This window comes from Monopterus albus, unplaced genomic scaffold (genome assembly GCF_001952655.1).
Source record: "Monopterus albus unplaced genomic scaffold, M_albus_1.0 scaffold132.1, whole genome shotgun sequence".
Taxonomy (NCBI): Eukaryota; Metazoa; Chordata; class Actinopteri; order Synbranchiformes; family Synbranchidae; genus Monopterus; species Monopterus albus.
In genome coordinates this window covers 866,454-889,583 of record NW_018128012.1, presented here as the reverse complement: position 1 = coordinate 889,583, position 23,130 = coordinate 866,454, and the positions used below count along the sequence as shown (strand labels likewise).

Genomic DNA, 23,130 nt, shown 5'->3' with positions numbered 1-23,130 from the left:
ATATAACACTTATGATCATCATCAGCATCATCATAAATTACGCCTCCGCAGGTGTAGCAGGTGGACTCGGGTCAGTTGTGGGGCTTATTCTGTTTAGTCAGAGGAATGTAATACAGTCTCGAGCATTTTAAGCATTTTTTATGGATTTGGGATCGGCTGGCATGCGTTTCATCGTGGGAGTGCCAGGTCATCTCCCTGTGTTTCATGAGACAGTAAGATGATGCGCATAGTCTGTTGCAGTGGTCACACACAACTCTCAGCGGGGAGCGTTTGCATGCCTGTGCAGTCGGCGGTAAAACAAATGTTACAGTGCCCTGAGCACCTGTGTCCCAAATGATTATCATAACCTCTGTGGCAGAACATGCAAAAATACTTGGAGCCAATGAAAGCACGGGGGTTTTTTACACCGTAATAATGGTTGTCAAATAGGAACATGTATAACGGCGGATCATTTGGAGCGCTAGAGGTTTGAAATACATTCAGATGTTCTTTCTCGGTTCTGTAAAACACCACAATTTTACGTCGAGTCACCTCTTCGAATTTTTGTATGTGCGTAAAACACACAGGCGTATGCTCGGTTAGACCCGCTTGTCTCTGAAACTCACGTGCCTTCTTCTCCGCCTTATCATCTCTCATTTCAGGAAATATGAGATGCGCAAGGTTGATTGCGAAGCAAAGCTGGTTATCTCGATTTTCACTTGCCTGGTGTAGAGGAGAAGTATCTGTTGAATTGTAACCCCCATCTTGTGTCGGATCCCTGTAATTGTACTCTGAGGATGTATTTGGCGAATTGCCTGAGTTGCTTTGCGGGCTAGTGTTTATCAGTAATCTGTTTATTAACACGTCTAATTGATCAAAATGAGCTGCGTTTATGAGTCTGTCTCGCGGAGGTGTATTTTGCTGGTTTTCTGAATGGTGACTGATTGGGCTATTTTGACTTTCGCTAAAAAAACCCTGTCTCTCTGCTCACGTATTCTATGCAGGAGGCTGTTTACTGAGAATTCTAATAGATCACGCAGTCCAGAACTGAGTTGTTCTCACCTCGTGTTATTATTACACGAGGTGAGAACTGTTATTATTACATATAGTCACACAAGCTCGACCGCAGCCAATACTTACTTTCCTGAGTTAGGGGATGCTGTTGCTGATCACGCAGGACAAAGCTTCTGATTGGATAACCTTTCACCTAGAACTGTCAAATCAAGTATCTATACTGTGTGTTGTACTATATGCGAATCACAGTCTGACCTGTTGGGATTGCTCAACTAGTGATCCATAAACAGGAGAGCCTGCAGAATTGTTCTCTAACCCTGATTTACAGTAGGCTGTATATTTAGAAACAAGCTGCCTTGTAAAGATATTTAGAAATCATCAAGAAAAGAGTTCAGAAGGTATTTTAGGTGAACCAAAACTGAGAACATCCTGTGTTATTAACAGACCATCCTGAGCAAGAAGTCACTCTGACCCTGTCCAGAGCCCAGAGGTCTATGCTCAGCTTGGCATCCCGCCTGTGGCAGAGAACACCGGACACTTTCATTCAGTTCCAGAGGAGGACAGACAGTGTCTCTGTGAAGTGTTAATGAGGCTGAGAATGAGATGCATTTCATATTTTAATTTTCCATTTTTATCACAATCTTTGAGGCAAGACATTTTCAGACAATGGCTGATGGGCATTTCAGTATGCTTGATATGACTGATGCATGTGAATTACATGTACGTTGACATAGAAGAAGTTGATACAGCCCAGTCATTGTTAAACATTTAAAACTGTGTCTGAAGTGTTCAGTTTATATCTGGGATTATGTGTTAGACTTGTGTCTTTTTGTTTCTTGTGATCAGGACCAGGCATCTCAGGTGTATGACATATGAATAAAGGTGTTTATTCATTCACTGTGCACACATAGGTGCCCCCCTTTAAAATTTTTGCGAAACACTTTTTGAAACTACCTGGAACTGGATTAAACGGCCGGTCCATCCAGTCATGGTTTTAAACCAATCGTGGTATTCATTTTCATTTGCTGCTCAATTACTCAGCTTTAAGGGTCAGTCCACCCAAATTGCAAAAGCACACATTTTCTCACTTAGCCATGCAAATAATTTCAGGTTTATTTGCCTGTAAATTTTCAGGTATATGCTGCTCAGATTCTTAAGCATTGGCATCCTACAGTAAATACTCCACCTACACTGCTGGCAACAATTTTCAGTGAGAAATATTATGCACCAAGACTAAACACAGTGTCCACAGTGAGGCCTCTCGGGCCGCCAGGGTAGCCACAAATTTGTTCACAGGAAGACAGACAGCCATTAGATTTTTATGTGATTTTCTGAGTCACAAAAATGAACTCACATGAGTCTCCGTTATATTTGGGGGGCAACAGGCTCAGCAGCAGAAGATGCCAAAATGTCAACCCGTGATGGAGGAGCCAAAACAAAAGGACATTGTCATCATACTCCTGATTATTAAGTGTCTGATTTTTGAATAATGTTTAGGTTTATTTTATTTGTGGTACTGAAGGCATCCAGTACTGGCCCCAAATCTGCTGGAAAAGATCACCTGACCACCAAAGATGGGGCTGCCTTTAAGACATCTTTACCCAGGGGCCTGTCTTTTCCTAATCCCACCGTGACTTAAAACAGCAGATAAAACCTAAGATACCTTACAGTTTGGATTAGGGGCACTCTGTCCACAGTACTCGGGTGTCTGTCCCACTAAACTACAACATTAGTTGTTCCAGTCTACCTCATCTAAATATCACTGAACATAAAGAACCTGGCATAAATGCAGATACATACATTTTCTCCAATCAAATATGATGTGATGCCTCCCTCACATCTGACTTCTTTAGCTTGTGGGTAGTAGAAATACACACTTTGTATTTAACAAAGTATCAAAGTTGTGGTGTACGTGAATGTAACCGATTTGTCTCTTCCTTCATTTCCCAGCCCAAAACTGCAGGTGAAAGAGGGGTGAGTGTATGGGTGGCATGCAGCTTCAAACCCCTGTGGTTCTCCAGACACTCCATTTGCTAAAAACGACACCAACCAGCTGTTTAAGGGAAATCATTTTGCCATTTAAACAAGTGAGCTGTTTTGGAGGATTTACATCAACAGGAAGTAGGGATGGGATGATATGGATTTTTCCTGATTCAATAGTGATACATGACAACAGTGTACAACTAGCTGAGGGATGCCTGTACTTAATTCCTCTTTTGTCCCCTTTTCTAGCACCGGTTTGATTATATAAAGAACAAGCAGATACATTGACTTGCATTCTGTTAGGCCATCTTATTTACAAAAAATATGAAGTCACTGGTGTATGGAGACCACACAATATATAGCGCTAGATAAATTGATCCATATTGTCATTTTGAATTTCGATATATTGTCCCATCTCTAATAGGAAGCGACCTTGTTTTGTGGGGCTGGGTAGGAACACTATAAAATATGTATAGGTGGACTAACACAGTCTTCAAGCCTGAAAATAAGAGCAATACAGAATAATGGCAGCCTTATCCTTTAATAAAAAAATCATGTCCAACAGTGTCCTTGTTAGGAGGAGGAGGAATTGGGGAGGAGGCTCGGTATTGGAAATCAATTCAGAACTAGATCTGCAATATGAAGCTTGGAGACACAGTGATCGGAGGATGGAGTGTGTGAGACACATATTTTAAGGTGATTGTGTGTGTGTGTGTGTGTCAAGAGGAGAGTACATACAGTGTGTCTGTATGTGTGAGCAGCCGCAGGGTAGAGAGGCAGGTTCAGCACGAGGCCAAAACAATTCAACTTTCACTGACCTCTTTCCAAAGCACCTTAATAATCCATCACATATCAAAAAATATATATTTATACACATCAGCGTTTCCCCCAACGCTTCCGTCATCTATTCCTCTCTCTGTCTCTTGTGCAATTTTTACCCTCAGTCCCTCGTCCCGTCTGCCAGTCGAAAAGCGAGCGAGCACTTGACGAGAAGCTATTACAGAGCAAATTCAGAAATGCTATTGATGCACGTGTGTGTACAACCGACGTGTCTTGTTTGTGTGTGGCCACTCACCGTTAGATTTCTCACTGTCTGCAGGTTTCATCTGAATAGGGTGGTGCATCTGTAGAGACAAAAAAAGAAGGACAAAATATAGCAACTGCTGCACAAACACAATCCGATATTTGCTTTTGCCACATGTTTCATTACATAGTGTTACTGTAAAGTAACCGGAACCGTTGTGGTTTCCCCACACTGGACACAAATAACTTGAGATATTTTAGAAAGGACAATGGTGTGGTTGGCTACTTAACCCAATTCAAAAGTAAGAGCATAAGAAATACATAGAATAAAATCATGAACAAGGAGAAAAAGGAAAGAAAAGAGCAAAATAAGAAAAAAGTAGAAGCTTTAACTTTAACACTGTCCATGTCAGTCACTTACTCCAACAATTACAGTGATCACTGTAAAAGCTTCATATCAAAAAGGCTGCAACTTTTTATTATTTCGAATCCTCTGTCCTTCTCAGAGAGAGAGAGGACCCAGGAAGACTTGATTTCCACAAACAACTGGACTGAAAACAGTTACACATTTACTGAGTTAGGCCTTATTTGTAGGTTTTCTGTCAGGCGGTAGCAAGAAGACATAGAGTTCAGTGACCTGGCGTAAAATAATGTGACCAAACTGTACAGATGTCATTTCCACCTGGTTGAGATCTGACCCCAGTGTGGACCAGATTGACTTCTGACTACAACATGTTCTCCGTGCATACACAACTTTTATTGGAGTTTTCCTTAATCAGAAATGTCAAGTCACAGATTGAATGTTTATAGCTGATGTACTGTAAATGAGGTGTAATGCACGCGTTTGCACTCGTCTTGGTCGATATTGGATCTCTCTGTGGCCAAGGAGCTGAATGATGGATGTTTTTATAAGGTGGTGGGGCTTCTTTTATGGAAAACAAGAAAACACTTCACAGACGAGAAGGCTTTGTCACCTCGCTCTCTCTCCAACTGTCTCTCAGCCTCCTTCAATCTCTCCTCCACTGTCCCTTTTTTATTTCCTCCATCTCTCTTTCCTTTATGGGAGATTATGTGGCTGTTTGATCTGCGGAGAGACGAATGACAGTGATTCTCCAAATCTAGCCCTGTATCAATCACACTCAAAGTCAAATACCAGCTGTGAACGAGTGTGTGTGTATCTGCGTGCATGTGCCCATATGAGTGTGTATGTGCCCTGTCTTACCCATAATGCCCCTGGGCTCAGTCACGCTGTGACAGAAGGCTTTGATCTTCCAATTCTATCACACACCTTTATCCCAACTCTCTCCTTCTTGCTCTCTCGCTTATCATCTTCACTCTGCTTTTTTTTCCCAGACCTGTCCCAGACTCACACTCACACATGCCTATCTGTCCACTGATTAGTTTCCAAACCTGTCTGATGGGAGCAGTCCATGATGGAAGAGGAAAAAACAAGGACAGCAAAGTGAGACCACCATACACCTGCATCTTCCAGGTTCACCGCGGACCGCAGGGACAAAGTGTAACACGTTTAACTAGCCAGCTCTGGCCTTACTTTAAGCAAGCTGGCACGCTATTTGTGAAATTCAAGTAAAATGTAAAGGCCGAAGAGGCATGGTGACGCATTAATTAACTCTGTCCTTGCAGCAAAAAAAATTCCAGTATTCGAGCCCCGGCCGACCCGGGGCCTTTCTGTGTGGAGTCTGCATGTTCTCCGTGTGTACTCCGGCTTCCTCCCACAGTCCAAAGACATTCAGCTTAGGTTGACTGGAGACTCTAAACTGTCCGTAGGAGTGAGTGTGTGTGGTTGTTTGTCTACGTGTCAGCCCTGCGACAGACTGGAGACCTGTCCAGAGTGGACCCCGCCTCTTGCTGAGTGTCAGCTGGGATTGGCTCCAGGGCCCCCGCGACCCTTGTTAGGATAAGTGGTATGGATAATGGATGTATGTAGAGGCTGATGAATGAATGCTGTTTGTGATACAACTCGACTTTAAATGCCTACATGTAAGAAAAGAAAGCAAAACTACAGTAACAAAGGTCAAGATAAGAAAGTCCAAAATCGAAGGCGTGACTCTTGTGGTGCATTTCAGCCGGAAACATCGGCATTTAAAGACAACAAGATGAACAGAGGGAAAAGCTACATTGTGAAAGAAATCACAAAAGAAAAAGGAAACAAAATTAAAATTCAGTGATAGTAGAATGCTCTGGACTCACAGTGTGCAATGCCTTTCACACACAGAGAAAGAAAAAAGAAAAACTTGCATGAGAAAGCAAAATGAGATTTAAATGAAATTCAGTGATGGACGAATGCTTTAAAAGAAAAAGAAGCAAAGTGAGGTTATAAAGACAAAGAAGCAAGAAAACAGAGAAAAACTAAAACTAAAGAGAAACAAAAAGAGAATAAAAATGAAACAAAGAGATAAAGAAAAAAAAACAAGGTGAAAGAAAGACTGTGAATCAACCATCAGCGGAGAAAGGATCAGAAAGAAGAATAAAGGGAGACAGAAGGAGGAAGGAGGGCAACAGACAGCCGACAGACGGGACACCCTTCAGGCTGCCGTCTCACTGCAGTGCCACTAACACAAGGACACGGATGAGCTCTGTGTGTGCGTGGGGGTTGAAGCCACATCAAACGGAGGAAAGTCATGTCAAAGCAAACCTGGAAGTCACATCCAGTCAGTCCTCGTTAATCCATTTCAAAGTCTGCCCTCTGAAGGCAAAAAACCCCAAAACAAAAACAAAACCTATGACAGCTTCCACCGTGCCGCCGTCATTCACTCCTGAAAAACACTGACAAAGCTGCCATGTGCACACACACACAGCCACACACACACACACACACACACACACACACATGTATACAAACATAAACAATAGACACAGGTACAAAAACCGTCTGGCTTTCAGGCATCTCCTCCTCAGGACTGTCTACCCAGAATGCCCTGCGGATGGCGGCGCTGTCGACATGTTTGATCTCAGCGAGCTCCCGCCGAGACCCACAAAGCGAGACTCTCCTCTGCTACGCCACAATTCCACAGCACTGTTTCTTCTTGCCTGGCAGGCCCACAGCTGCAGTCTTCCATTCATTATGTGCTCAGCAGGAGCCCGGCAAACTACTAAGTCCTCGCCGCGCTCAGCCTCATAAAAAGCAAAGAGAACCCAAAACTTGACAACGTAAAACCATGTGTGCAGTTGGCCTGATGCTGTGCTAGCACTTAGTTGTACAAGTGTATCTTTCAGTCAGCAGGCTGCATAATCTACTTCCTGTTTACCTGCTAATACCTACGAGAGAGGACTCAAACACCTCTTTCTAGTTTCTTCTCTGCTCTTACAAAAGCTCTGTTTTCTTAGGTAAATCTTTAAATGGAGTCCTCATAAGCCACACTAAGCCCATGCATAGTAATTTATCAGAACATGATTTACAAAACATGAAAAAAAGAGCTAATTACTCACAGAGCAGCTTTACAGCTAATGAAACAAGTCCAATTGAATGTAATTTCCTGATGTTAGATTATTACATAGTAACAGTTTGTGCGTTAAGGACCTTATTATTTGTTTGCAATGCATCTGCAGTGCACTTGAAATAAAGTGTCACCATTTGTTTTTAATCATTTTTAGAGCACTTGAATTGCCTTATTACAAACTGCGTAGTTCAGCTCTGACTGGCTGAGTCACACTGGGCGCTGCAGTAAAACACATGATAGATGCACACCTTTGAAAATCGATTAACATTTAATTTACATATTAATGTGCAAACTGAAAGTCAGCACTCACACTGCTAATATGCTGCTGAGCCACCATGTTGTTATTCTTTTAGAACATACAGAAGCTGAGGACAACAGCTCCTTAGCTGCTCTATAATCACTGCAAAGCAATATGTTACACCACTGTAGCATTGTTTCATTTATCAGAGTTTAGAGCTTCCTGTCCGTCCTTCAGAGGTGTAGTGCTGTTAGCACCAGAGTGCAGCTAAATGACATGTGTGCACACACGCACGGTCAAGTTGTAAACACTTTTCATACGTGGCAAGTGTTAGACTGACTTTATCCTCTGGTGTGGCAGAACAACAACATGAATTAGTAGCCAGTTGTGAGAGGGTGAATGTTATAGCCATCAATAATCTTACTGTATATTTTCATGTCAATTGATGAGAAAACAGTAGCATTAATATAATATCCCAGGATGCAACTTTTCGTTGCTGTACTGCCACTGCTTTTTCATCTGTATTAACTAACGCTAGCTAGCATCACAGCTATAGGCCTGTTCACTGTGTGGATGCAAGGCCATCAGCAGCCACTTTTAATGTTACTCAGTGCATGTATTGACCTTATGAATCAAATTTCAACTGGATTAAGCAAATATTCCTTTTCATCTCATGGAGGAAAACCAACGCAGTGTGCTCTGGCAGTGCTACACCCATGTTGTTCTTTGTCTAAGTTCTCAAAAGATTGAGATGAAAAATATAAGAACTAGAATTGTCTGCTTCTGCCAACCAGTCAAATTCACAGGAAAGAGACAGGCGTGAGGTCACAGACCTTGACCTTTAACCACCAAAATTTAATAAGTACATCTATGAGTCCAAGTGGATGTTTCTCCCAAAGTTATAGAATCCTGAGAACGGAATGGATGGACAACCCGAAAACATCATGATGATGAAGTGATGAAAAAAGGCCCCTCTTGATACTACTCACTGAATTACAGCTGCTAGCTGTATAGCTAGATGCTATAGCTAAGGGAAGGGAGATTTTGGTCCTCTATGTGAACTGCCGTGAAATAATATAGTTTTTATGGCCAACATGATAGGAAACAGATCACACTAGGATTCCTGCTTATCCTACAGGCACACAGAAAGATTAGCATTCATTTAGCATTGGTGCTTGTCCACCTGATAACTCCCTTTCTTTTTAGCTCCATTTGTGGTCAACTTTAACTTCTGAGAAAAATGTTTGCCTCTGCTTGATATTCTGCTTCCTTCACCAGCTAGTCACTAATATTGTCTGTCGGCTGTTTTGCTGCTGAGCAGGTAGCAGACACTTGTGTTAGCAGAACTAGTCTAGGGTTGGTAAGAGACTGAAGCAAACAGAAACGTGCTGTAAATCTAAAACTGTTAGCTAAAACAGGCTAAAACAAATATAGAAATGTTGAGTGAATGAGCTTTTTGTCTGGGAAGATGACAAGGAAAAGCTGTGGCTGTGTAAGATTATCCAGTCACCAGAAGATATTTACGGATGAGTGACACCATACGCTCCACATTACACCACAGGGATCAGAGTGCAGCAGGCAGCCAAGATGGATTTTATGACCTTCCAGTTATGGGACAGTCTGTTTAATGACCCCCAGATCCTGGCAGAGGCAAGGTGTCTATGTGTTGGACTAGCTGATGAAATGTCACCCTGCAACCCAACTTTTTATTTTGGTTTTTTTTTATCATGATATCCTCATCATGTACGGAGACTACCTACAATCTGACACCCCCAGGCTGGCAGTTCAATAGTCAGAGTGCAGCAAACCCTACTCTTCCTGATTGTTAACTGCTGCTCCTGGATTATCGTCGTCCCTTCTTTCCTCCTCTCCCCCACTGACGCCTTCCAGGAACGTCCTGGTGCTTAGAAGGTCAGAGGTCGACTTGTCCCAGAGCCAGAGGACTAACTTGAGGCTCATGCTGGGAAAAGGACGAGTGTCTGTATGAGAAGTGTGTCACTGTGTATGTGTGTGCAACCTTAGCCAGCAGGTGGCACCTTCAGAGCAACAGCCATGTTCACATGATGCAGAGTACGAGTGCCAAAAACTGGGGAGTGCACATACTACATGGCACCAAACACTATCCCCTATCTCTGTCTGTGTCTCACTCAGGCAACACACACACACAGACCACACACTCCTCCTCCCCCCTCCTCTCTGAAGGTGTGACGGTGAGCTGCTGGGTCAAAGTCAGACAGATGGCCCTCACGGTCGGGATTCAATATCTGTGAGTGTGACTGTGCAACCAACCACACACACACACACACACACACACGCTCAAAAACAGCCTCCAAAAGCGAGGGATGCACAATTTTGGTGCAACATCCACATCTGGATCTCTCTGAAGCTTTGATCAGTTTAAACGACCTCCTGTACTGTATAGGCAGAAATAAACAAACCCATTTTAATTAATCTTATTTCAAATCAATGAGAATCACAAAACAACTGAACAGAAATAACTCTTTGACATGGCCTGCTAATAAAAGCACCCAGTACACACACAGTACAATAAAAAGATAAACAACGGCTGTAACTCACATGTGACCTCCAGACAGTGATCAGCACTAAGACATCCACTAAGACAACATCTTCCTTATGGCATTTAACTCCTAAACACAGGTACGAGATGTAGAGGTGCTATTCTAAATGGCTGAAAATGTTATATTTTTCATTTTTCATTTTTTATTTTGTGTTTTAATATAAATTGCTGCATTTCACAGAACCTTTATTGGTCCCTGAGACCAGTAGGCCAGTAAGTTGTTAAAAGTAAATCAATTTAAAATAATAAACTGCTGCTGTAGAAACAAATTCCTTATATTAAATGAGAATCATAAAGACGTGATTGCCCATCATGAGGGAATGAGGAGCTGCTTCTGTGTTATTTTGTACGACTTTTCTGCGCAAGTTTGACATCAGATCAGCGAGTCTCAGGGCCTCCTCAGCTCAGCAGCGCTCTCTCATCAATGCCATCTCACAGCAACTTTCCATGCAATGATAGATGAATTATAAAACAGAGTTTTAGCAAGAGGTGAACTGTGGTTGTGCCTATAGAATTAATTAGGTTTACTGTGGATCTCAAACTCTGCTCAGTTTTAATGGGCAGTAAACCTAGATCTTCTGTTTATCTATATTTTTTTATCGAAGTTTCTTATGTAGCCTACATACTGTATGTACTGACTTTCAAGTCTTCTGCACAGTATTAATCAAGGCAATAAGCTCCTCCCTTCCAAAATAAAATTCATGACTGCACCGTCACCTTAAAACACGTTCCCACGGATACGCTCCTAAAACACATTCAAATAAACAGTGTTTGGGGATATAGCTGTGATACTGCATTTTCAAGTCGCAAGTGTTTTTCCTTGTATATTTTCTTGACTTGTGAGCCGCGTCACAGAAACACTTCCATTCCCTCATGATGGGCAATCACGTCTTTATGATTCTCATTTAATATAAGGAATTTGTTTCTACCTAAATGAAACAGTGCAGGATATCACGTAAACTAATCAAAGCATCAAACAGTGTGTCATGATGGTGCAATGTGTTGTTCCCACTTTGGAGAAGTAGCTAGTAGGTGGTAAATTCCTCTTATGGATCATGTAGCAACTAACAATCCTCTGCATCTTCTCCAAAAACGTCCATGTGTTTGATTTTCTTTCCTATGAAACCGGTGACCTCGTTGGCCTAAGAGCTGGTTTTACTGTAGATCATATAGAAGCTGCTTTTCACAAAAGAAAGTGGAAGCTTGAAACAACAAACACTATGATGACATGCTTCTCAGTGACCTGCAAGCCTCCTGGTTCAAAATGCCAGGTTTCCTCTGATGCACAGTCAAAAGGACAAACAAAAGTAATACAGTCCAAGGATGTGTCCATTGTTCACAGCAGTACACACACACACACACAACACGTTACAATACTAGCCCGTCTTCCTCCACGGCTCTGACAAACACCTTGATACATATCAAATGTGACTTTAATTCCCACTCTCCTTTCAGCAAACGACTATAGATCAAATTGTCCTTTACAATATCCCTCGTCTTAGCGACGCTTAGTGCAGTTAGCCTACATTATCCCCACTTCATTTAGCTCGGTAAACAATTAACCCAGCGCGTGTGTGAGCAGAATGATTGAGGGATTTTGCATTAGCTATGCTGCGTTGCGTCTCCACACTAACTACATCAAGCTGAATTTACAGTCTCCCCCCTTTCCTTTTCCCCTCCCTCCTTCCTCACCCCCAATCAATATGCTTAAAGGCTGCCACCAACTCGGAGAGACAAGAGGGGCGAAGGAAGTTCATTTGAAAGAAGCGATTAATATTTCTTTCGTTAAATAAGAGCACACGCACACAGACTGAGGATCACCGCATCGATGAGGTTTGTCTTGGCTCAGTCCTGTTTGCGATACCATTTGGGTTTCACTGCAGCAATTACAGCCTTTAATTGAATTGATTTCGATAATGAGCCTCTGTAATGACACAGCTGTGGGAACGGTTGCGTGTATTTGTGTGTGGTGTTTGTAATGAATGAGCCACTGTTGTTTTTCTGGACTTAAATGATCTGTGAGAAGCTGACCGGGATTTATAGATGAGCAGACACACAAACGTATATTTGTAACATGGCTGTGTGTTGCTGCTGGTCAGGGGCCTCTCCAGCCTTTATATAGGCCGCGTGTCCGAAGTCTAACCTTTCAGCTTGTTGCATAATATTCTCCAGGCTATAACACATGAATGTTTGATGACACACAGCTTAGTACATAAGAAATTTAACATCCTACATGGCTGTACTTCCGCTGTATCACGCCTAGAACCACCTACTCTACAACTACTCCCTAGGCGCTTTGGTGGTCTCGTTTCACACGAGCTGCCAAAAACCTAAGAGTAAATCAGCTGGTCTATGAGCCTGTGGGCGTTACCTCGTCTCTTTCTCCTGCCAGTCGGCTCGTCTGCTTCCTAAGTGCTGCGTGGAGAGCTGTTGTGATGGAGCAGTGATATGTGTAATAGGCTCGAGCCTGAACAAACAACACACATCGACTGACAGCATGTGGACATGAAGCGTTCCTCCCCTCGCTGCACTACTCTCAAGTACTTGTGTACACTAGGGGGTGTGCCCAGGTAGCAGTTAGAGATAACCGGGGCTGGTGCCGGTCCTGACCTGTTTGGATCTGTATTTGTTTTGATTACATTCAGTAGTTATTATTGGTTTGGATCAGATTCTACTCCATGCAGGTAGCAGCAGACTGACGGTCTAAATGCAGCTTCTGCCCAAACAAGAGATTTTTTTTTTTTTTGTGGAAAACTGTACAGCTCTGGATATAAACAGCAGCATTCTGACAAAGTCTGTAGTTAATTCAAAGACATAAACAGTGAGCTGGAAGGTTATTTTGGGATTATGGGGCAGTTTATGAAATGATGCACCCACATAGAAAACACACCTCCAGTTAAACACATCAAAGTTAACATGAGGGTCTTACGAAATCTAACGAGCATTTACTAATTAATTTTCTTGTCTGTCAGGTATGTTTGATACAGCTGAGGGCTTGATTACAACCTCTGCACATCTGACCACTTTCTCTCAATTAGTGCCTCAGCTCTGAAGAATGAAGAGATTGTTGTGTGAACCAACAGAAATGATGACCCCATCTACAAAAGTATTACTTAACAGCGTACTTCACACTGATGGGGTTATTAAGAATTTATTGCTTTTAATATCTTATAAATGAGCTATTGATGTTTGGTAGGATTGTAACAGGACAGCAGTAAAGACGGTGCTTTGGCCAGCAAAATGCTGCTGCTCAGCATTAACACTTTATGTAAGATTAATAAAGCCATTAGTTACTGTTCATCCTTTTATATTTTATCACAAAGTAGCAGCCAGCAAAAACGTGAAAAAATGAAGGGTTTACAACTACTAGCTATGAAACATTTAGTCATGTTTACTGATCATTATTAAGACATAAGGATGTTAATATTTACGTGATAGAAATATATCTTGATAATGTTGTGGGACTATGATAGTATTTACATATGGTTATTTCATTTGTATAACTGTGTTCAGGTCGCAGAATTTGAAACTGACATAGCGGATGCTCCGTTGTCGCCTTTTAGAGCTGTTGTGTAGCAGCATCTCAGTTTGCCTGTTTCAAGAAATGACACAAGCAGGAGAGAAACTGATGAACAATTTGGAAATACCTCAGGACGAAGGCGATACTAGCCCCTTTTAGAACTGAGACGGTTCTAGATACGTCTCATGGCAACAGCTGGGACACCACTGTGGGCAACACCTAAATGGAGATGGGCAAACAAACCGGGTGCACTAATGCAAAACCAACCACTTAGTAACCACCCTAAAGTGTTTTCTCTTGAAAAAGTAGACCACGATGTGTGGGAAACAACTTTGCTACTGACTGCTGCACTATCTTTTATATACATTATACAAAAAATGCAGATTTATTATTTAGTAATATCTTTTTTAATTTTTAAATATGATAAATACTGTATCATAGACTTTTTATGATGGCAATATATAGTATCTGAGTTTTTTGGTACGGTGACATCCCTATTAATAAGAACAAATTTTATTTCTCCACTTCGATAATACTGTTCTAATAAATGGTCTACAATGATCAATAAAGCTATATTTACAACTTTACAAGTTATAAACACTTTGCAAAGTCAAAAGCATTTTGAAACCCTACAAAAACATGACTGAAACAAACATCTAAATGCAGCAATTTTGACTTTTATCCCTGGGATTTTAGAACAAGGAGAACAGACTGATGATCAGATGTGTTACTGACCTAGGTCAAATAATAAAACACTATAATGGGCAACAATAAGCACTAAGGCCTGCAGTGTGACGACAGTCCATCTTTTCTCAAGTGAGAGTTTCCCTTCAGAGGCTGGAACGGTCGGAGCCTCAGGACCATGGGGGCTTTTACATGAAAGAACATCATTTCTCACATCACGGAAACTGATAATACACATTATCACTTACAGTCTGTGCTTCTATCTACAGCTCTGTCCTCTAACTTGAAGTAATAAATGACTGATTCAATGACTTATGTATTTGGATTATAAATTGCTGCTTTTAAACCTTAACCTTGCTTAAGATCACACATGCTTTGATGAGGGCCTTTGATGTGCCTGTCATCTCACAAACACTCACAACCTTGCGTCTGTATTCTGGCAGCGGAGCGTCGCTAATTATCTTGCCGGCAGAAAGGTAAGGGAGGTGGGGACCTGTGTGTGTGTGGTCTCAGTGCGACGGTAGCTTTTAATGAGCCCCACGCTTCATATCAAGCTTGGCGCTCGACAAATGCTCTGATCCGCCCACATGGAGGACGCGGCTCTGCTGATCGCATCTGAAACCCCCTCCCCCACGCCCTCCACACACCCTCATCGCCCTCCCTCTCCACCTCACTGTCAGAATGAAATATCCTTGAGAGAAACTGAATCAAAGGGCTTTTCATCCCTTTTCACAAAGAGAACGAGAGACAGAGGGGGAGAAAGATGGAAGGAGCGATTCAACAGGACAAAAGAGGAAGAGAGGAAGGGATGGAGAGAAGGCAAGAGGCAGAGCAAGTGAGAAAAGAAAGAAGATGAGGAGAAAGAACAGAACTTCTCCGAGCTGGAGGGCACTCCAGAGGTCATGTCCCAGATTAGCTCTCATTCTCCCCTTCATCCTTCCATCGCTCCATCCCCTCCACCCAGCTTCAGACGGGGAACATCGGCCCCGGGGCCTTCTCGGCAGGCGTCGCGGGTGCAGGGTGGGGGAGAGGGGAGACACCGGCCATTTAGACATCTGTCAGCAACTAATGAAAGAGCTCAATTTAGTGGAAAATCTCAAACAACCTTGTCTGACAGGCGAGCTGACAGGCTTTAAATCGCCATGTGCTGTTGCTGTGTGTGTGTGTCGCAGCGTGTGTTGTGTTAGCATGGAGGGTGGAGTAGAAAAAAAAGGTGGTAGAGGAAAAATGTAATGCAATGAACTCAGAATGTGCTGAAGCATATGTTGGTGTGCACATAAAAGCGTGTGTGTGTGTGTGTGTGTGTGTTACGACTGCAGGGGTGTGGATCAGACCGTGCAGCAGGGGTCGGGTCATGGGGTTTTAAATCGCTCCGGGGAAACAGGGCATGTTTTTTGGCGATAGGTTACGATGGGGGTTTTGTGTGTGTGTGTGTGTGAAAAGCTTATTTAGACCTCGGCAGCGCTCTTAGAATTGGACGGATGAACACAGGCTCTCGAGGCAACCCATGAAAACAGGCACACACACTTTGTCTCCACCCCCCCAGAGCTTCATTAGCGGGTAAAACAACTTCAGTAAAAGCTGCTGTTCTATGGGAAGTAGTCCTGCTTACTCATCTTCACTGAAGAGACTTTGTGGAAGGCAAGACAATGGAACACAAACAGAATCTCGGAAAATCACCCAGCTGAATATAAAAATAGAAACTAAAAAGAGAAACTACATAATCTATTAAAAATAGAAAAACTACATTATAAGGAGACTGTTGTGCAGCAGTAGTGCAAATTTCACTGACAAATTACAAGCATTTTAGGTGGATGGCTTATGAATTTCTATTGTTTCTGCAGTATTTTACAGGAATTGCTTATTTGCTTTCTTGCAGAGAGTTAGATGAGAAAATTGATAGCACTCTCATGTGGAACATATTAGACTAGTGTAACGCCAGCAGCCAGGCTCCATATTTTAGCATAAAGCCTGGAAACATTGGGGAAACCGCTAACATTTCAAATACCCATTTTAATATATTACATGATGACAATTTATGGACATGTTTCTTTCTGTACACACACTACTCACTAAGTTAAATGCTATAGCAGTAATGACTGTTTACATCCCAAGGTTGCTCTGTAACTGAAAGATTTTCAGAGCTGCACTCATGATGAGATGACCCTGCTTACTGGAAACGACAGTGCACAGCCTCTCCTCACAGCAGGAGACAACAACCAGTGGATTTAATGGAACAAATCTCCTACACCTAAAAGAAATCTAGCCAATTTTGGATAAAATTCAATAAAAGTGGGAAACAGGAAGCCTTAGTAATAAAGCCAGCTCCTGTTCTGACCTGTATATGCTGAAACATTACTTCATCACTGCAGTTTGACAGACAGGCCTGGCGTTGACATAAATATACACTTTCTGCATGCATAAAGTCACATATGCTTACATTTGGTATACACGCACTGTCAGATCGCTGACAAATCCTCAGCAGAGATGGCTGAAGAGTGATGCAAAGAGTTGCGGAGAGGCTGGGGACTGGTGGAGAAGCAGCAAGCAGCGCTGCCATCTTTTCTCCCTAGTTGTTCACCCAGTGAGGAAGTCTGGACCTCGGTCTTTCGCTTTCCTCGCCATCGCTGCCTCTCTGAGCACCGTACTGGGAGAGATTCGTCACATAAACCACAGAGCCCTTCACTTAATGCCCTCCTAAAAACTGGCAACTGTTCAACTGCCTCTGCCCTGAACCAACATGGATGCCGCCAATGCCAGTGCCCTTTTCTCCGATTGGCCCCTGTCCAGCTTGCCACTCCAACTGCATCTATCCCTGTTAGGGCCTTGGGTTTGGAAGGAGAGAGAGAGCAAGGGAGGGGAAGACTGCCAATACAAACACTGTTCCGCTGGCTTTTTACAAGCCAAGAGAGTGGGGAAGTTAATAAGCAGGTATTGGTTTTTAACTGCGGCCCGTTTATTGCTTTGCCCTCGAGCGTGCTAGAGTGCTCTACTCCACCTTTTTCCTGTCCATCTGCCCATTGCCTCTGCTAACCTCCCGCTCAATCTCTCCCTCTCCATATCGGCTCTCCTTTTGTCCCGACTTGCCTCGTTCTGCAATTAATTCACCATCATCATCATCTGGCTGACTCCTTCTCTTCACCTTTTTTATGCCCTTTTTATTTTAAGCTGAGGTGAAAAAACCGTTACAATTTACAAACAAACCCTGCACAAAGCACTTAATGATCTGTCATTGTGTCATATTTGATTCAGCGTTTTGCAAGTGTGTGTATTGGTCCTCCTCATGTGCCTGTATATTAGGTCCGTCTGTCAATACTGGACTTTTATTAAAAATCGGATGTCAGCCAGTCAGTGCTGTCCGACTCGGGCGTGATGAATATGATGCAGTTTAATTACGTGCATATTGTGCAGTGATCGATGTCATCTGGGTTTCAATGGACAGTTTTAATTTTCCCTCCTCAGAAGCTTTTATGCAGCACCAAGAACAGAAACGAGTGTACTAGAGACTAAAACCTTCAGTTCTACCCCAAAGCCATTGAAAGGTAGGGTTGGTGGTTATTTTCAGAAGCATGTTTTGTTACACATCTTGAACTTTTCTTTTCATCCCGATGGCAATGAACGCATTTAATGTACTGACATTAAGAAACAAACCCGTCACCTGTGGCAGTAGCAGGGCTGAACAAAGCCTAACCGATAATTTTACTCATCCCAAGCAAAACCACTGGAACAAAACCTGACTTCCTACTTGCACACCCTCTGCCCGTGCACCCAATGCATGAGCCAAGAGTCTCCCACAAGGCATTGCACTTGTAGGCAGACTTGTTACTGCTCTGTTTTGTTAACTAAAGCTATGGCAGAGAAGGTACCACAGCAGCTTTGGTTCGCAAACAGAGACCGTTGTCACAGGCCAGGCCTTCCCCTATAAGACACATGGCCTTATGAGTAATGTTGTTGTTGTTGCCAGAAGTTGCTACCTGCATGCAGTGTGGACAGTATGAGACCGAGAAGACCACCGCACAGAACAGACTCCTTTTACATGCAGCCACAAGTGGGGAAGTGCCAACAGTAGTCAGCTCTAAGTGTACAGACAGGACTGTACTGCAGTTAACTGGGCACCAAAGGCCACATGTTTGTGTCACCAAAACAGAATAAAGTCTGTGTTTTGAACGGAGTTCGCCGGCCTCTATCTCTCCTCCTCACAGGAAAAGACCAGACTTCTAAGGCTAGTTACCGGCTACGAGCCAGGGCTAAAGCAGTTTAGCCATGAACCAGAAGTTCCCCAACTATGGTTCAGGGCCACACATCTGGGCGGGTAACACCATGTTCAAGAAAGTTAAAACTAAAAAGAAGTTGGATGCTGCAAAAAGGAAAACCAGAAATAACATCTTTGTGGCTTTTGAACAACGGCAACAACTGAAAGAACAAAAGGGCCTGAAAGGTGACGCCATGGTGGCTGTGTTTCTGCTGGACAGGGATTTATCAGTTTGGTTTTGTTTGGGGGCCATTTGTTATTTTCCTGAAACCTCTAAGTAGTAGTCAGGCCATGTGTGTTGTGTTTTGGGGGAGCGGCTTTGGAGAGAAGTCAGAAAGAAAGGGCGGGATTTCTTCAGTTGGTTACTTTCAAAATCGAGCTTCATCTTGCTGGCTTTTAGTTATAGTTAAATTTTTTAAAATCATATTTCTTGTATTACAGCCATCTGCAACAACCTTTATAAGCAGGACTAAATGGTGGTGGGTTCGTCAATCCTGAAAAGAAAGTCTGCATTATTCAGGAACGAAAAACTATTTTAAAATCTTTTGCATGTTTATTGGGAAAAAATCTTTTTTTTCCGATTTGCTGTTTATTTATATTACTCTGTAAAAAAGATGTTAGAATGTTAAGAAGATATTTAGAATCAATCAGTAAAAGCAGGTACATGACAAAATATAGTGCATGACATTTTTATGCTGATTGAAAATGAGTGATTGCAGGAATTGACAGTATTTCTAATCCTTTCTTAGGCTATCAATACTATTAAAAACCTGACACCTGTTTTATTATAATGTCTGATTAAGTCGATGATAAACGTAGCATTTACACAGGTTCGCGTACAGGTGTTACTGCAGGTTGAAGGACCTCTGACTTTATCATGTTTCCTCCACTTTCAAACCAAATCTATGCCCTTGCCAGCAACTACAATCCAATTTTATTGGCATCTAACTTCAAAAAGCCCCAAACATAACATCCTGACAGAGATGTTGCTGCAGGGAGAAGCTAGGAAAGGAGGAGGGATGACCAGACAGAACAGTGTAGAAGAAAGCAATTTCATGTTCCCATAATCCTGAGACAGCTGCATATGTCCTCCGCGGGGCTGCTTCACACCTCCAACAAGGGATGAGTGACTGACTCTCACTGCTCAAGAAAACACACCAAGTTTAATATACTTATTCCACTAGCAATTAACACAGTGACTCTGTGCGAAACAACAAGCTCGACTCTGGATCTAGATCCCAAACACAAATCCCGTGTACAGCTCTTGTGGGACTCACAGTATCCACCCGGTCCAGCCCAGGAGGGCTATCTGCTGATCCAACTGACAGCAGCAAGCGAGTGCAGGCGCTCAACTGATGAGATTCCAGTTAGCCAGCGCAGCCAAGGAGAGAGGCGGGGAAGCAGCCAATAGCCCGAGCAGAAGGGATCTGGGGGCCTCTAAATACCCACCCCAGGCTAAAGGAGCAAGAGTGAGAGCAAGCTCCAGCCCACTTCCTCAATCACTCTCCTGGGCTACAGGAGGGAACAACAGTGGAGAGCAGAGCAGACGGCATGAAAGGCAACACCACGGCGTAACGCACTCCAGACGAGTGCCCAGACATTCAGAAACAGATGTGAGCAAGAAATCAAACACTTATTTTTAAAGTGTTTTGACCACCAGTGGCACTTTAGAGTAATGTTTTGATGATTATGCTGATGGTTATCTGAACATGCATGCTACGAGCACAGGCAGACGTGCCACACATTACTGCAGACCACAAAAGGAGGTAATGCAAGTACGGTATATGGGGAGCATGAACAGAGCAGGTTGTACCAATTAACCATTTAGATTGGGTTGATAAATTTACTGGGCAAAAGGGGAAGTTTGAGCCTGCACTCATGCACATTTTATACATTTACATTTTTATATTTCTGATCTTAAAATAAGTAATCAGTGCACCTGGAAGATTTGACTGTAATTAGTAAAATGAATAATGATATTTTCTCAGTATTGATATACTGTATATATACACATATATCACAATATAGTAAATGTATTTAAAAATGTTTATAAAACAAACTGATGGTAACTGTTGTTGTCTGTTACATGGTAGCTAATGTTATTTTTGTCACTTGGAATTATCTCACTGTTGTACACAGAAGCTGTTGGTGACAATGTGTCATAAAACATGGAAACACTTCCGCCGTGGCTTCAGGCTTTAAGGATGCACACTGTTTTTGTGTTTTCTTATGCCCGTCTCCTCTGATCGTTTCAGTATTTTGCACTGATTGCACAAACTGAGCCTCTCAGTCAGTTGCTTACCTGCTCACATTTTCGGTCACTGACGCTTACAAATGCACTGTGGCTGCAGTGCAACACACTGACGTACATTACAGTTTATTTACACACACACACACACACACACACACAAACAAGCACAGACACAAGTTGGGACGAGCCGCCTCAGGGTGCTGCTGTAAGTGTGTGATTAGAGGAGAAAGTAGACAGAAGAGAATCGAGGACACACACTCACCCCTGTTAAGGTCTTTATGTTATGCAGCGCGTTCTGGGCTTCAAGGGCAGCTTTCCTTGTGTAAAACGTGACAAAACAGCAGCCTGGAGAGAGACAGACAGACAGAGGGGATGAGCATAAGGAGCAACAAAGAGCAGCTTCTCTATTCATCTGCTTGGCATCACCTGTCGACACTGGCAGACACAGAGTGAATGTTAAAGCAAAGGATTCGTTTCAGCGCTGATCATCTGAAGGAAGTGTGTGCACACTGCAACGCATGTGCACAAACAATACAAAGACAGTCAGAAAAGGAGGAGGTGATAGGAGTAATCTGTGGACAGTTGCTTACTCACTCATTCACTAAAGAAAGCGTTCATTCACTGCGATTTAGTGATTTGGAGGTCAACACTCATTGAGATTTTCAGGCTAAAGCCTGAATAAAATGTGGCTAAAGGTGAAACACCTACTATAAGTAACAGTAAGCAGTGTTTCATCTGCATTTTGAGTGCAGTTAGTAGCTGCTCCGCTTGGACATGTTTAAATATTGTTAAAACAGCTGTACATGTAAAAACTAACCTAATTCTACACTGCACCTATGAATCAAACAGATCTGGTGCTGTGCTCGCTGACAGATGTTTCCCTGATTGCTTAGAGCAAAATAACCCTGAAAATAAAATCAGTAACCGGAACACAATGCCAGACTGAATAATCAAGTGAGAGCAAAATGGCAATTCAGTCCAATTATCAGCCTACTAAAAACTCACTTTTAATCCTCCTTTAGCCCAGGTTTAACCTTCACATCCCAACCTACAAATCAAAGTTTATTAAGTTGCTCGCTCACTCGGTGACACACACACAGGGTACTGTACGCATATGTATACACAAATGCAGTGAAGAAAGCAGAGGGGGAACGAGGGAGAGAGGGATTTTGCCTCTTCATTAATCTGTGTGTAATCCCTGCAGAGTGGGGCTGAAACACTGCGGCTGTGGGCCATTGTCAGTCTGCATGCAAACCTGCACACTCAGGCAAAGAGCAAAAGGATGACATTCTGGGCCAGACACAGAGGTGTTCCATTTTCCTCATACACACAGCAGCTGTTATTTGATTTATGTCAAACACAGGATGTGTCTTTCTTAGTAAGGGCTGTTGTCTGGGTGACACGCTTGACATGATTATCTAACTGCAAGGGGAAATTTAAAAACTGCTGAAAAAGAACACAGAGAGCCGACTATAGAAGAAACAGGAAGCGCTGAGATTCACGCTGTATGAAAACCGACATGGACAGAATCCGTATTTGCTGCTTGTTTGCCTTTTCCTCCTTCACCAATGCTAGTTAGCGTAACTATTAGTAGGCAGCAACTGTAGAAACTACTTGTTTGTAGTTAAAGTGATGGTAACTAAACAGACCATCTTAATCCATTTGCTTCAAAAGCAATCAGTTTTTTCAGCACCTGAGATTATTTTGCATCAGCAGACCTACAGCCTCCGACTCAGTTAACAAGATCAACACACATTAGCGTTCGCCTGCCACAGGTGAGCTTGTGTGAGCTTCCTTCCGCTTGCTGCAGGTACATATGTTTGGACCTTCTGCCTCCGGCTTTGCTCATCTGTTAATTTAGGTGTGTATTTATTTGTCGAGAGATGAGCCAAGTGTGCCACTGTTTACACCTGCTTTGTTGTCCTCCCCATTGTGTTTACGACACAAATCAGCTCAGTGTGAATGAGGCAGACTGGTTGTGGTTTTGTTGCCCATATCGCAAACATCAGCCCTTATGACACTTGCCCTGCAGTGCATCTTAGTGAAATCCAACAGTGAGCATCAGGAGCAGGTTTAGGATCTGAATCCCAGAGTCCCTTTGATGAGGCTGGGAGCGTAATGGATCTGAATTTCTGCTGTGTCCTCTG

At 42.8% G+C, this 23,130-nt stretch overlaps 1 protein-coding gene across 13 annotated transcripts in view; it reads right to left on the bottom strand.

The window, feature by feature from the left end:
- Positions 1 to 23,130, bottom strand: part of celf2 (cugbp, Elav-like family member 2) — a 202,228-nt gene that overhangs the window by 52,876 nt on the left and 126,222 nt on the right. For 12 of the 13 annotated variants that reach the window (XM_020613274.1, XM_020613273.1, XM_020613282.1 and 9 more), the window contains 2 exons: positions 21,246 to 21,328; positions 4,052 to 4,100 (listed from right to left, as the gene is read on the bottom strand). In XM_020613274.1, coding sequence (XP_020468930.1) covers positions 4,052 to 4,100; positions 21,246 to 21,328 — 132 coding nt within the window. Of the gene's footprint in view, positions 1 to 4,051; positions 4,101 to 12,647; positions 12,786 to 21,245; positions 21,329 to 23,130 lie in introns of those variants that run through there. The other variant, XM_020613286.1, reaches the window with a different exon arrangement.